Consider the following 16534-nt stretch of genomic DNA (forward strand, 5'->3'; position numbering starts at 1 on the left):
ATCAGCAAATTCTATTATTCTCTGACCCCTACACTTACTTTTCTTTTCTTTTTTTTTGTGCCAGTATCAAGACATGAACATGGGGATGTAACACTTTTTCCATTTGTTTGTCTGGAGCTCTATCACTTGAGCCACACCTCCAGTTCAGCATTTTGCTGGTTAATTGGAGATAAAGTCTCATTGACCTTTTTGACCAGGCTGGCTTTGAACCTTAATCTTCTAGCTCTCAGCCTCCTGCCTAGCTAGGATTACAGGTGTGAGACTCTGATGCTTGTCTAACAAATTTCTTTTTAAACAGTATAGGAACTCAATAAATTGCAGATTTTTATGACTCTCAATATAAAGCCTACAGTGTTTACTTCTGCACAAAATAAATAATTGAGTCACTGACTTGATGGATGTAATCTAACCTGAGCCAGACTCAATTCAGATGGTTTTTTTTTGAGCAGTACTAGGGATTGAACCCAGAGTCTGGTATATCCTAGGCAAGCACTCTACCACTAAATTAAACCCACAGCCCTTTTTAAATTATATTTTGAGACAAAGTTCTGTTTCTGCTCTTAGAGACAGTGTTTTGTTCTATTTTCTAGGCTGGGCCCAAATTCCTGGTCTCAATGTATCCACTTACCTCAGCTTCCTTAGTGGCTGGTTCTACAGCAATACACCTGGCTTCCAACTTGTTCTGTTTCAAACAAAACTAAATCAATGAATTTCACTACCTGTTCAAACTGCCCATCCTCAGATTCTATATACTATTGCTTAGCATCTGCCTCTAACTTTAACTTAATTCTTGCTCTGAAAACAATTCATACCCTGAATTCTGTCTTTGGTAAGACTAAGAGCTTGCCATTTGTCTCCACTGACAACACTTGGAAAAAACTGGAAGAAATATTTACGCCAGGTGCTGGTGGCTTACATCTGTAATCCTAGCTACTCAGGAGGCTGAGATCTGAGGATCACGGTTTAAAGCCAGCCCAGGCAGGGGAAAGTCTGTGAGACTTATCATCAATAAACCACTAGAAAACTGATAGCAGCACTGTGGCTCAAGTAGTAGAGGGCTCACCTTGAGCTGAAGAGCACAGGGACAGTGCCCAAGCCCAGAGTTCAAGGCTCACGACCGACCAAAAAAAAGGAAAAAAAAAAAGAAGTATTTACTCGCTTATCATCATCTTGCTTGGGTTTTCTGGTTTTCTGAAGCAATTTCAGGCCCTCGATTTGTCTGACAAGTAGTGGGATGGTCATCTTGAACCGCTCTTCCAGGCTCACAGCATCTAAAATCTGAAAAAGGTGAATCTATTAGTACCTCTTTCACAAACACATGCCTCACATACTGACAGAAATATGACTTATATTGTTGAGTTAAAAAACAAAAGAAAAACACCAGAATCATTTTGGCATTGTCACTGCTGCAGTCCTATTAGGGTGATGCTGTGAAGCTTAAGTAGGCACCACTAAGCAACTCTGGTGCAGCAATCTGGGGTTAACTCCACCATTTGCTGTGCTGTCTCTTGCAATTCTGCTCGTGGCCTACACATAATCTACGTCAGTGGACAGGTGGGAATATCTACACTTTAGGACATGGAAGCCTCGATGTAACCTTCTTTGATGTAGGCTTTAACAGGGCTGTGGGATACAACATCCTGTTCACCTCTGGCATATATGCCTAACCCCTCAAAACCCAAAGAAACTCATCAATTCCTGTCAGAAATCATGATAGGCATTATACTGTAATATAGCTAGTTACCAAATCAATTTTGATAATCTACAAGAGGTTAACAAAAAGCAAAAATCTTGATTTTTTCATTTCAAAACTGAAGGCATAACTGAAATGCTAATGACACACCTATCCTAGCTACTCAGAATGTTGACATCTGAGGATAAAGGTTCAAGAGCCAGCATAGACAGACAAATTCATGAGACTATTGTCTCTAATTAACCAGCAAAAAGCTGGAAGTAACAGTGTAGACCAAGTAGTAAAGCACCAGTGAGGGTGGAAGGCCCTGAATTCAAGGCCCCAAACTGGCAAAAAGAAAAAAAGAAAATTAAAAAACCAAGTTCCATCAAGAACCAATCATAAGATTGATAACAACTCTTTTTGGCAATTATTGTATTAAAATAAGCCCAAAATGTGTCTACATTTTGAGTCTCTTCGTATTCTAAATTCAAATATTAAATTTGTCCAAACACAATTAACCAGCCTCCAAGATGGTGTGTTGAGGCTGATGATCCCTGACTCCCTCAGGACAATAGGCTAGCTAATGCCCAAACAGAGTGACTTCTTAGCAGGCCTATCTTCTCCTGCTCCCACTCACTGCTTATCAGTCTGTGGTTCAATCAGTCTGTTTAAGTAACTCTTCCTATTAAAATTGTGGTATTTAAGTATCAAGTGAGCTAGTAAAATAGAGTTGTTTCAATGAAAGCAGAAATCCAATTAAACAGATTAATTCTAGTAAAACTACTCTATGAATATTAAATTATACTATAAAAATAGGGATTAAAAAAACTGTTTTTGCCTTGTAAACCTAGAATTCTACCTTTGAATTATTTTTCAAGGGTCTTTATAAGTCATTTCATTTGAAAGAAATAGAAATGAAAAGTCACATAATGCATCCTGAGAGTGAAATATAAAAAATATAAGGGAGACAAGTGTAGTGATACACGCCTATAATCCCTGCAGTCTGAAGTCAGAAACAAAATGGATGGATGGTTTCTGAACAGTGAGAACCTGTCTTTAACAAAACAAAACATCATGAAGAATTTTATTAAAGCAGGTAAATATATGGGAAACAAAGGACATGGCTCCACAAGTTTAGAAAACCCTGTGACAAAGTGTGTTTACAAAATTACATTAAAATTTTATTTTTTTATGTTTCTGTGCTTTAACTGTTTCTTTAAGTTGACCAAATACTCACAACTGTGAAAATAAAAGGACTGCTTATGTACACAAAAATATAAAGCAATCTAATCCTCCTACCCACCCACCCTTTTTGAGACTAGAGTCCCACTATCTAGCTCAGGATGGCATTGAACTGCTTTGGCTTCCTCAAGTGATGGGATTATAAACTGGCATGACCTGCTAAAAGATTGCTTTTGAAAGTCAATGCCAAAAATAAAGCATTTTAACTACTTCTTAGAAAGTTTCATGTATTATCTTTCTTTTTTTGGGGGTGGGGGGGTGGGGTCTGGTCATGGGGCCTGAACTCTGGGCCTGGGCGCTGTCCCTTAGCTCTTCAGCTCAAGGCTAGCACTCTACCACAGCGCCACTTCTGGCTTTTTTCTTTTTGCTTATGTGGTGCTGAGGAATCGAACCCAGGGCCTCAGGCATGCAAGGCAAGTGCTCTACCACTGAGCCACCTTCCTAGCCCTGTGTTATCTTTCTTGAAGGTCAAAATCTAACTATAAGATATAAATAAAAAGTGACAGAGCAACCTGTCATTTAAGAAGAGAACACTGTACCTGGAGTTTTTCTTTGTTGCTTGTTCGGATAATTGAAGTCAGAATATCTGGCAAAGCTTCTCTTGGAAGACTATCTAAAAGACGTCTTAATTTAGCCACTGCAGGGACAGACATATCCAACATTTCAACCAACTAGAAGGGAAAAAAAAGGTATCTTTATAATGAAATCTGGCATTGTGAATTAAAATAGTCAGATCCTTCTACAGGTTTAAGGTTTTGAGCCTCCACCTTTGTTTTTGAAGACCACTAATTACTACAGTGCAGGCAGATAACAGGCCTTCGGAGGAAAGGAGAAGCACTTTCAAAATATTATAATGAAAAACAAAAGTAGCTTAAGTATATTTAATATTTAAATTTTGTGCTATTTAAAATTTGTGCTATGATTTTAACTTTATTTTGAAAAAATTCAAATTTATAACAAGTTGCAGGAACAAAGTACAAGAAACTCCCATATATCTTAGATTTACCAATTTTTAAACTTTATGTTGTTTGCTTTCTTTCTCTGACTACCCTCAAGCTATTACTGCTGAACATCTACAAATAAGTATATATCATTACCCTTGTTTTTAAGGACAGTCACATAATCTCAATGTAATTACCATCTTCTAGAAATTGGTAACATTTTGATGCTACTGTGACAGTCAATCAGAGGTACGGAATACTGAGTTTTTGTGTAGTATTTGGGCTAACCTGAATCTGAACACTGACTGATATTTAGAAGGAAAATAAAAACCAAAGAACCTTCCAGAGCACAACCTGAATTAAAAAAGATTAGGCCAACAAGCTTATAGTGTTTGTGATAAGACTGCTAACCAATTCCTTTTTTTCTGGCATAGAGTACCAGCTCATCTCTTCTGAATATAGATGTGGCTGACTCTTAAGTTTGTCCTTAAAGGGGGTAGTTGAAAGTTTCTTTTGGGCAAAACCACTACAAGTCACTGAAAGATTTGCCACATTTCCTTCTTTTGCTTTAGTTTGCAACAAGGGAAGAATGTCGTGAAATAATCTCTAATCCACCTAGACAACTCTAGAAGGAAGATATACCATCACACTCACCAGTTTTAAGCATGAAATCTTTATTATGTGGTTTGAATTTTGTAGTTAACAGCAAAACTTAGCTTATAGTACTTCACAAATGATGTAGCAAATAATAAGCAAAGCCCTCTAAAAACATTGTAATTCAGAGACTTATACATTACCAAGAAATATAATTACCAAGGAAATTGAAAGTATAGTTATGATGAAGATGTTCACATGTGATAAACAGATAATAAAATTTGAAGACCCTTGCTCTTAGGAATTCATACTAAGAACATAAGAACATAAATGAAAACCCATTTCTCCCAGCTTTTGCTGAGTGGGAATTACTTCTTGAACCAAAATACTGTTCAGTACAAGACAGCTAACATATAAAGTCCAGTTTGGAAGGAATATTAGATTTCTAAGGCAATACAATCTATAAGACATTCTACACTATGTGACAAGCACTAATAAAGAACTGAGAAGTCCTATAAGGTCACTAACCTTAGAGGAATCAGAAAAGTATAGATTTAAGATGAAATTTTAGAAAGGAAGAGAACTCCAGCAGAGAAGGCAGTCTCAGAAATATAAAAACAAGATGTGAAACTCTTTGTTATTCAATGTGGCTAGAACTATGGTCTCAACAAGTAATTAGCAATGAAGTAAGGTATATAGACCTCAGACAAACTGCAAGGGGCTCTTGTACTACAGTAAGAAATCTAACCTAATTCCTGTGGCCAATTAAAACCTTTTCCTCAAAGGAAAAGGATACTCCAAACTTCCTTGTATTTTCAGTTGTTGTTTTTCTTTTTAGGTGTTGGACCTACTGTTGAATTTAAAGAAAGTTTGGTGATTCATGAAGAGAAAATTTTTCCTAATTTTGGTTAGGAAATTCCTATCAATGAGGCTGTAGAAGGAGCTATCAAAGGGATGAAAGCAATTAAATTTCTTACTATTTATAAGAGGAATAATAAAATTATGATACCTAAAGCCAATGAAATTTATGCAAGTATTTAACATAAAAACAAAAACAAAGCTGAGCACCAGTGGCTTATATCTGTAATCCTAGCTACAGAGGAGGCTGAGCTCTTATGATTGCAGTCTGAAGACAGCCAAGGCAGGAAAAATTCCAAGAGATTCTTATCTTCAATTAACCACAGGAAAACTGAAGTAGAGCTGTGGCTCAAAGTGGTAGAGCACTAGCCTTGAGTGAAAAAGCTCAGAGACAGTATCCAAGTCCCTAAATTTAAGCCCTATGACCAAACAAACAAACCCAAAAAACTGAGTATGAATCAAAACCAGAAAAAAGCCAGATGCTGATGGCTCTGCCCGTAATCCTAGCTACTCAAGAAGCTGAGACCTGAAGTTCATGGCTTGAACCCAGCCTGGGCAAGAAAGTCTGCAAGATTTTTTTTTTTTTTTTTGGGGGGGGGGTCCAGTCGTGGGGCCTGAACTCTGGGCCTGGGCACTGTCCCTCAGCTCTTCAGCTCAAGGCTAGCACTCTACCACTTGAGCCACAGTGCCACTTCTGGCTTTTTTCTTTTTGCTTATGTGGTGCTGAGGAATCGAACCTCAGGCATGCAAGGGAAGCACTATGCCACTGAGCCACTTTGCCAGCCCTGCAAGATTCTTATCTCCAATTAACCACCAAAAAACTAGAAGTGGCTCAAGTAGACTACTAGCCTTGAACAAAAAGAACTCAAAGACAACACCCAGGTCTGAGTTCAAGTTCCAGGAGTGGCACACAAAAACAAAAGCCAGAAAATGGTGATAAAATTTAACTGTGGCTTCTCTCTAAACATCACTTCACTTATGTCGCTGCAAAATCTTTACTTCTTTAACAAGCTTTCTACAGATTCAGATTGGAGAAAAGTAAAGGCAAAGCAGAAAAAAAAGGCACAAAGCTATCTCCAACACAAGTGTGAAAGCCAAGGAGCCTCACCTAGGAAAGGAACTCTACCCCCAGTCTCTGCCTTTCCTTAACAGATCATGTACCTATCTACTTCTCAATTGCAAGATGTCTTCTTCAGAGTAAATTGTTTCAGCCCCCATAGGAAGTACACCTCTCAACTTCTATCTTTCCTGTTAATGTTCACCATGCTAGGAGTATGCTACTACAAAAGATACACAAGATACAAACACCACAGGCTGTAAACAACTCTCCACTGATTCCTCACAGATCTACTGGATCTATCAATACAAAAGCAGAAGACTATATTTCATAATATAGTCTTAAGGTTTGATACATGAGATGGGAAGAGGCTTTATCTAGATTTAACCAAAAACGAATTCTAGAATTAAGAAGTCTAGTACTTAGTGTTTCTTCTTTTTTAATTAAATTTTTTTTATTATAAACATAATGTAGAGGGGTTACAGTTTCATGAGTCAGGTAATGAGTACATTTCCTTTTGAACAATGTCACCCATTCCCTCACTCTTCTATCTTCTGATTAGTCTAAGTCTTAGCCAGATCTGAAGTCAGCCCACCAGAGGCTTAATCTTCACAGTTAATGACAGGCATAGTGTCACCTAGATCTCTAAAGCAATATAACTTCTATAACTTGGAGCCTGGATATTTTAATAACAAATAATGTATGTAGTATTTTAAATAATTAGGTTTAATAATTATCTGGTTTGGTAACACTCAAAGTAATAAAGAATACTTTATTAATATCATTTGGAAAGATTTGAGACAGGACTGGCTAATATATTTGGATAGTTTAGGTATAGTTATAGACAAAACCAAATTAAATCAAGTATTATTAAACTATTTTTATGTATGCTGCTCAAAAACATCACTACCTAATAGGTTCAATATTTTCTTAACAAAAAGAAACCAAAGACAAAAGAGTTTTAAGTAAAAAGTAAAAGCTACTCACTCACCTGTACTGCATATTTGTAAAATTGTTCTGACAGCTCTCCTAGTTCCTCCCTAGTTTTGCAAGTGTTGGGAAATTCTTCAAGCCGGTCTAACTGTTCCACTTCAGCAACAGGATAGGGCTTCTCCTTTAAGACCTGGACAATCTGGAATCGGCATAGGCCTGTAATCAGCAAAGTATAATGTGGCTTGGGCCAGTTACTGCCCACAACTTGAACTGCCAGGGCAGCTGTCCCAATCCTGAAAAACAGGAAATGATGGAATTACACATATTTAACATAAATTCATTAAAAAGTGAAGAATATCTAAATTGTAAATGAATCCCTTTCTTAATTTAGCATTTCATGTATGGTATGTTAGGTCATTACCATCAGCATGCAATCTTACTATAAATGGTGCTTCTGTTAAAAACAGGTATAGCCAGGTGCTAGTGACTCACATGTATAAGGCTAGCTTCTCAAGAGGCTGAGCTCTGAGAATCAAAGTTTAGAACCAATCCTAGCAGATAAAAACCTCAAGTCTCTCATTTCCATTTAACCAATAAAAAGGTGTAACTTGAAGGCAAGGCTCAAGTGATGGAGTGGCAGCTATGAGCAAAAAAGCCACGCCATAGTAAGAGGTCCTGAGTTCAAGACCCAGTACCAGCAGAAAAAACAAATAAAAATTAGGTATAAATTCCCACATATGTATTATTTAAGCCAAAAACTGTATGAGTAAAGTTAAGTGACAATTTTATAGCTCAATTCCAGAATATTAATACTTTCAAACAGACAAGCATAAACATCATAAACTAATCTAAGAAATGTTCCAATGCGGGGCTGGGAAGGTGGCTCAATGGTAGAGTGCTTGCCTTGCATGCATGGGGCCCTGGGTTCGATTCCTCAGCACCACATAAGCAGAAAAAGCTGGAAGTGGTGCTGTGGCTCAAGTGGTAGAGCACTAGCTTTGAGCTGAAGAGCTGAGGGACAGTGCCCAGGCCCAGAGTTCAGGCACCATGACTGGCAAAAAAAAAAAAAAAAAGAAGAAGAAAGAAATGTTCCAATGCCAATTTTATTACTAACATCAAATCAATTATCTTATATAATCAATCTATACAACTTCTATACATCCACATTATTACATGCCCCTAATCCCAAATTTCTAAAGATGGGAACTAATATAAACTACACATTATCATGAATGAGTCTACACTCAAGAAGATATAAACCTACTTGTAAGTGGCTATCACTTTACTAATAACTGGTGAAAAAGTTTTAAGTCTTAGCTCTTATCAGGAAATTCAACATGTAAACTTAACTCATAAGAAAGAATTACTAAAACTAAGCCAAAATTACATAAAATGAGGAGATGCTTCCAGGTCCCAAACTGAAATATTTTCTTTCTACAGACAGACAGAAGGCAATAATTTCAGAAAAGTTTAAAGTGACTAGCACTCTGGGGTAATAGTAACACTGGAATAATGCTCCTGCTCACTTCAGATGTGCTGAATTTTAAAGGAGTACTGTATAATCATAGTTCATGAATGTGTTCAAATTCATGGGAGTAGTAACATATAAGCAGTAGCTCAATGAATGGGCTGAATTTCATAGGAGTACTATAGCTAAGCCTTTTTTTTTTTTTTGTCTGTCGTGAGGCTTGAACTCTGGGCCTGGGCGCTGTCCCTGCGCTCTTCAGCTCAAGGTGAGCTCTCTACCACTTGAGCCACAGCGCCACTTCCTCATAGGAGTACTGTAGAGAAATAGCTCAGTGTATAGGAGTAGCTCAGCAAATGGGCCAAACCTCATAAGAGTACTGTATAGGAGTAGCTCAGTGAATGTGTTAAACTTCATAGAAATACTGTACTAGAGAAGCTTGGTGGATTACAGAAAACCCAGATTCCTTCTGCATCAGTTTTACTTCCTGTGCAGTATGGGTAACCTTTGGTTTCCTTATACCATTAAGCTCATTTTGAGCTATGCCTAACCTTCCATGCCCTTACTCAGTCATTATATATAATAGGAATAAAAATCAATTTAAACAGTAACAAGCCAAATAAGTTGGGAGATTTGAATGTGAAAAAATAATTAAATACTTTAAAACCTTAAAATGATTTTTGTTATGGCCACTTTTCTCAAGTCAGTAATCTACAGGCTGTATTTTCTATTTCCTGAAAACCATCTCCACTGTTTGCAAAAGTTAGCAATATGTAAACTGATTGGAGATCAAGTTAGATTACCAATTTAGTAATCCTAAAAGAGTTTAGTTTTGCTTGTATACAGAAACATCCATAGACATGAATCCTTGGCTAAAGAGAGCTACAAAACAGAACTTGAGAAGAAACCAGAGAGACAGACACCAGATCAGCTAAATCCAAACCTCCAGATTAGAAGCCAAATTTCTGACCTACGTGATTGATAAAAGGTAGTACTTAAAATGAATTTTCTTATAAAACTAACATAGTAATTTGCTAATAATGAAAGGATGATGCTGCATGCTAATGCTCATACCTGTAATCCTAGCTACTCAGGAGACTGAGATCTGAGGATCACAGTTCAAAGCCAGTCCAATTAACCACCAGAAAATGGGAAATGGAACTGTGGCTCAAAGTTGAGAATGCTAGCTTTGAGCAAAAGAGCTCAGGGACAGCACCCAGGCCCTGAGTTCAAGCCCCATAGCAGACCAAAAAAAGAAAAGATGATATTCCACTATGCCTCTACTAAGGTTTCTAATGAGACAAAGGTCTTGAATGTATTAATTGGTTGTTGTGATCACACATAAGGTTGGCTAAAATACAAGCTTTTCAAAGTAAAACTTGACCTGCAAAATTATAGACCGTTATAAATAGAACAGCTGGAGCCAGGCACCGGTGGCTCACTCCTCAGCTCTTCAGCTCAAGGCTAGTGCTCTACCACTTGAGCCACAGCACCACTTCTGGTTTTCTGCTGGTTTATTGGAGATAAGAGTCTCAAGCCGGGGCGCTGGTGGCTCATACCTTTAATCCTAGCTACTCAGGAGGCTGAGATCTGAGGATCATGGTTCAAAGCCAGCAAGGATAGGAAAGTCCATGAGACTCTTATCTCCAATAAACCACTAAGAAAACCAGAAATGGCACAGTGGCTCAAGTGGTACAGCGCTAGCCTTGAGCTGAAGAGATGAGGGACAGCGTTCAGGCCCAGAGTTAAAGCTCCATGACCGACAAAAAAAGAAAAGAAAAGAAAAGAAAAAAACAAATATAATACCTGGTAAAAGAACGATGTTTAATGTTATTTTAGACAACTTATATTGTCTATTTGGTCCAAATAATTCAATTAATCTAATTTCCTTGTACGATACCCAAGTCTTTATACTGTTAATCATCCTTCTAAATATTCCTGTTTTCCAATTCAAACTAGATATCACAAAAGCAAAACTCTGAATCTCCAATAGATTCAAATTCATATATCCATACTAACATCTTTTGCTTTACATGGTAGCTCAGTAATAAATCTATACTCTAAGAACTCTGATATTATCACAGTTCAAAGAAATCTCAAAACTCCTAATTGATATGTATTACCTTCAGAGTTTACAATATTACAGTATTTTAATCCATACAGGGATATAGTTTGTGTAATTTGGAAATGGGTTTACATAATGAAGGAGTTCAAAAAGTATTTGAAATCTATCAAATGTAGTGGTAGGAATATCTAAAAGCTAATACAAAAAAAAAAAAGCAGCTTTCCAAGATAAGGATGGAATGTAAAATTTAAACTCTGATCTATATACCAAACATGTGATTTTGCTTTTTTTCTTTTACTTTAAAGCCTTCCATTTTTATTGGACTCCTCAATTGTCCAAGTCCTTTCTGAAATGAAAGTTTAGGGTGCCCATATTAGGAAAATGTAAGGCTCCCCTTTCTCCTCAAACCTCTTGTGAGAAACCCACATTTAGAACTATTCAGTTAGGGAACAATAGCACATAAATGAAGCTTCAGAATTATCTGAAGCTACAAAAAACTTCGTAAGCATTATTTCATTATACATTTTTTGTTTCTATGAGGAAGAAAGCATTATAATACTACAAATAAATAACTGAGACTGAAATTGGACAAACATTAAGTTATCCACCATTGTAAGTATATTTAACAGCAACAGGGTTATTCATTTTATTTATTTATTTATTTATTTAGTGCTAGTCCTGGGACTCAAACTGAGGGCTTGGGCATTGTCCCTGGGCATTTTTGCTCAAGGCTAGTGCTCTACCACTTGAGTCGCAGCTTCACTTCTGGCTTTTTGGCAGTTAACTAGAGATAAGTCTCAGGGACTTTTTCTGCCCTGGTGGCTCTGAAATGTGACCCTCAGATCTCAGTCTCCTGAGTAACTAGATTTATAGGTTTGAGTCATGGGTGCTCAGTTGAATTGGGTTTTATGAAGATTTTTATTATTTGCAGCACTGAGCAATATGAATTTGTATTAAAAGTATAGAAAGAAATACATATTACTATAACTTCTAAAAGCTGAGGCAGTAGAAGCACAGCTATTAACATAATGCTTACATCTTAATGACAGTGAAAAGAAGCACTTCTGCCAAAGCTCTGCAAACACTGAAAAGTTAATTTCTGAGAAAGAGACACAGAAACAGCTTCTTAGTTCTTAAACAGTTGGTGATTTTTTGAAAGAATTGGTCATCATTAGTAATAATGATTTAGAAACAAAGCAGTTTATTAAAATAGCTTGGAACTTTATAAAGCCATTTCTTAAATGTCTAATGGTAGAAGAGGACTGATTAAGACTAGGGAGGTGTGAATCTACGTATAAAAAGTACTTCTATTTTGTTAGATAAATGACAAGAGAAACTTATCTCTTATGGATACATAAGAAAGCCAGCAAAGAATGAGAGATCAGCACAATGATAAAAGACATACAGCATAAATAGTGCTTATCTAGTTTGTCTATCCCCATCCATCTGCCCATCTATTGAAGGATGGGCTTCTCACTTGATAGGTAAATATTCTACCACTAAAGGCATGCCCCTCAACTCTTCCACTTCTTAGTTTTTCAGGTAAGGTCTTGTACTTTTACCTAGATGGCCTTGGCCTATTTCTGCCTCACTCACAGCTAGGATTTCAAAGTGATAAATTATTGCCTATTTTTATCAAGGAAACAATTGGTCATTTAGGATCCACTAAAAATGCATTTCAGTTAGGCAAAGAAATGCAAGGTATCCTGAAGTGGCATGAGAGATAAGTTCCACGCTGTTTCAAAAAGGATCTTGTTAGGCACTATACCTGCACAGTAGCATGCAGAAGCAACTGTGCTGCTCAAAAGCCAAAGGCAGTGTTATAAGGAATTCATTACTGTATGGCAAGAACATGAAGGAGTAAATTCCTTCTGCTGCTCCTAGAGGACATGGATAGTGTAAAGGAAATGGGAGGTGGAAGCAGAGCAGTCTACCTCTCCCACTGGGCACTATAATCATTTGCAACAGTAACTGGCAAGAAAAACTGCAAGAGGACAGATCTGTCTGTAAAGAAACAGACTAAAGCTACAGATAGCTCAATATTTATATTTAAATCTTTTTTTTTAAGAGTACTTTGAAAGCCTTGATGTTTCAAGACTTTGGAAAATATTGCTAAGGAATATGGTACAACTTTTCTACATGTACTTTTCAAGTAGTGAACAATTTTCTGGTCAAATAAGAACAAAATGATTTACAATGCTGAAATTATATGAAGACTTTTCATAATGTTTACTAGTTAAATGATTTATCTAACGTTTCTAGTAATATAAAACAAAGGCAGCATATTCAGGATCAGATAACACAATATCTGAATATCAGTGATTATGTCCAGCATGAGAATTTAGTTATTTGTTATTTTGGAAACATTTACATGAAAGGAAAAAAATCCTCTAAAACCTTGCCAGAATAGTACCAACAAATACTCATTCAAATCTAAAATATGGCTAACTCTACTTTTAGAATTCAGTGTATTGGGTAATCAATATTACTTCAGTATAAATAAAACAAAAAAAATCTAATCATGAACTCATTTGCCTCTGCCAAGTAGTTAGGCACAGAAGGCAAAAAACTGGGCAAAATAAGGTTTAAGAAATTAGACGAAATGTTAGAAAACCAAAGTCCAAAATAATTTGTCAAACAGTGAAACTTGAAAAATGTCCACTTTTAGTCATTCAAAACCGAAGTAAATAAAATGGAAGAAAAAATATTTTTCATGATTGACAAAGGCAAGGATTTTACAATGTGAACTACTACTGTGATTTGTTTTGTTTTAAAGGGGATATCAATCTCCCTAGTGAACCTGAGGAGAAGCTACAGACTTTCCTCAACGTAATGTGCAGTTTCAGTGGAGTAAAAACAACGCATATTTCAACTCTCTTGAAATCCACTTAGTTAACAACTCTTCATTTGAAAATGACGGCTAAAGGCAGAGGAATGATCTCCAGGCTGGCAAAAGATCTCAGGTGCAGACTGGAAAAAGGTGGAAGGTGAGTTTAAAGATAATACTTGTTGGTTGAGAGCATATATAGATAATAGTGTCCAATAAAAATGAAAACACTGGGGCTAGGAAGGTGGCTCAGTGGTAGAGCACTTGCCTTGCATGCCTGAGGCCCTGGGTTCGATTCCTCAGCACCACATAAACAAAAAGAAAAAAGCCAGAAGTGGTGCTGTGGCTCAAGTGGTAGAGTGCTAGCCTGAACTGAAGAGCTGAGGGACAGCGCCCAGGCCCAGAGTTCAGGCCCCATGACCAGACCCCCCTTCAAAAAAAAAAAAAAGAAAGAAAGAAAAGAAAACACTAACAAGTACAGTGGCTCATGCCTATAATCCTAGCTTCTCAGGAGGCTGAGATATGAAGGATTGTGGTTTGAAGCCAGCCTGGGCAGAAAAATCTTGAGGCTTTATCTCTAAAGTATTTGGCAAAGGGCCTGGCTGGAGGCGTGGTTTAAACAATGGAGCACCAGCTGAGCAAGCCAGCCAAGCAAGCACAAGGCCCTGAGGTCAAATTCCAGTATTGCAGAAATAGTAAGCCACATATGATTTTAATAGTCACATTATATAAAGTTAAAACAGGTGAAATGCTAACATTTTGTTTAATCCTAAATCTTCAAAATGTTACCATTCCAATATCTCATATATGCAATATTTATTAATGGACAGAACACTTTGTGTGTGTGTGTGTGTGTGTGTGAGAGAGAGAGAGAGAGAGACAGAGAGACAGAGAGAGAAAACTGAGGAGGATTGAACTCAGGGTCTGGGCACTGTCCATTAGCTTTTTCACTCAAGGCCAGCCCACTACCACTTGAACCACAGCTCCATTTCTGGCGTTTTGGTGGTTAACTGGAGATAAGAGTCTCGGGGCTGGAATGTTCAAAAACATGATCCTCAGATTTCAGCTTCCTGAGTACCTAGGATTATAGGCATAGCCCTCAGTGCCTGCCTAACAGAAAATTTTTCATACTAAGATTTTTGAAATCTGGTATGCATTACACTGTCACAGCATATTTGGGGTGTTGCCTGGGACTAAGCAATCTCCTGGGACATAGGCCTTTCAATGCTAAAACTCAAGCCAGGCAAACTATGACAACGAGTCAGCTCAATTTGGACTAGCTATATGTCAAGTGTTCTAAAGCCTCATCAACTGTACAGTCCTGGGCAGGGCAATACACACAGAGCAGCCATATGTTAAGCAAAGTGCAAATAGTCTACACATACTTAACTTTCTAACATACTTTAAAAAATGAATGCTGTTAGTTTCTAAATTGCAGATAAATAGTCATAGGTTTTAAGTTATATAACTGATGCAGGACAATCAAGTGGCAAACCTAGAGTTGAAGAAAAAAGTCATGAGAAAGATGGGCGATTATTGAGACATGAGAAAAGTAGCAAAGGTGAGAGGCTAGGAAGTTCCCAGAAAAGGACACAGAGGAAAATGGGAACAGGAAATAACCTTTAAGAAGGAAAAGAAAAAAAGTCCTGGGGAGCAGAGCAAAGGTAGATGGAGTGTAGAAATAAGGCACTCAAAAGTTAACAGTGTAGTGCCGTGGGCAATGGGGCAAGAAAACGAGGAAAGCAGTGTGTCAGGTGGAGGTCGAGACAGGATAGAATTAGGAAAAACGGACTATGGGCAATGTAAGACTAGGGAGCATTCCCAAGGAGAATGGAAAGGCCTACAAAGTTGAGGGCACGGATAAGAAGACTGCAGTAGGGGAGGTGGCCCGGAGGAGATGAGGGCTCGAAACTACCACCAATGACAGAGGACTTTCGCTAGGCCCTACTTCATGAATTATCTCACTGACGTCACTGGGCAAGTACCTATCACCCCCATTTTTGAGGCTGGGGCTGACGGGGCGGAACCAGCCTCGGCGTCGGAGGCTGGGAGAGGAGGCCCGGGGTCCCCGGGACAGGCCGGCCGGGAGAGGCCGCGGCCCACCTGTGCAGGGGCGGCAGGTCCTGCGCGTCGCTGGCCGGGTCGGGCGTGTTGGGGATGACGCCCAGGATGGTGCTCTGCAGGGACGTGCCCTTCAGCAAGCGGCCCCGCACCAGCTGCAGGTTGCGGGCCGTGTCCACGCTGGTGCGCATGGTGGAGCCCGGCAGCAGCACGCCCTCGTGGGTCAGCAGCAGCGGGAGGCGGCTGGGAATCTGAATAGGGCTCACGGACGACATGGCGACGGTAGTCAGCGCTCAGAATCGTCAGGAGGAGCGGATCAGACAGCCGCGACGGGACGAGCAGAATCCGAGCGCCTCGCAGCCGCCGCCACACCGCCCCTTTCCGCCCCCCAGCTAGGGCCCGCCCCCAGGCCCAAACGCCGCCGCTTCCGGCTCCGCACTACGGCCCGCCCCTAGGTCCAAACGCCACGGCTTCCGGCTCCGCGCTACGGCCCGCCCCCAGGCTCAAATGCCGCTGCTTCGTGCTGCTTCCTCTTGCGGCCGCTGGTTAACATATTTGTCTTGGTACACAGGAATCCTTCTGAGAACTTCACTGTTTAGCACACACACAGTATTGGGAAGCATAATAATGTTTGTCAATTTTTAGCCTGGTTGGGTTTTTTTAGATTTACAAAACGATTGCAAAACTATGGCAAAAGATTTCCATGTAAGGTCCACCCAGCCCCCGCCAGTTACCACCTTACATAACCAGGGTTCAATGTCAAAACCAGGAAATTGGCTTCACTGTTATCTAATCCATAGGCATTACCCAAACTTT

The 16534-nt window shown here is 38.8% G+C and overlaps 1 protein-coding gene across 2 annotated transcripts in view; it reads right to left on the minus strand.

The window, feature by feature from the left end:
* Lonp2 (lon peptidase 2, peroxisomal) overlaps positions 1–16094 on the minus strand; it is a 100062-nt gene extending 83968 nt beyond the window's left edge. Inside the window, exons 1-5 of one of the 2 annotated variants that reach the window (XM_070011919.1) lie at positions 15761–16094; positions 7359–7593; positions 3457–3588; positions 1156–1278; positions 629–682 (exon numbers count right to left, since the gene is read on the minus strand). In XM_070011919.1, coding sequence (XP_069868020.1) covers positions 629–682; positions 1156–1278; positions 3457–3588; positions 7359–7593; positions 15761–15993 — 777 coding nt within the window. In that variant the 5' untranslated portion in view covers positions 15994–16094. The remainder of the gene's footprint in view (positions 1–628; positions 683–1155; positions 1279–3456; positions 3589–7358; positions 7594–15760) is intronic. The other variant, XM_070011920.1, reaches the window with a different exon arrangement.
* Between the last annotated feature and the right edge of the window lie 440 nt (positions 16095–16534).

Source organism: Dipodomys merriami, unplaced genomic scaffold, assembly GCF_024711535.1.
Source record: "Dipodomys merriami isolate MVZ:Mamm:240054 unplaced genomic scaffold, mDipMer1.0.p SCAF_85, whole genome shotgun sequence".
Taxonomy (NCBI): domain Eukaryota; kingdom Metazoa; phylum Chordata; class Mammalia; order Rodentia; family Heteromyidae; genus Dipodomys; species Dipodomys merriami.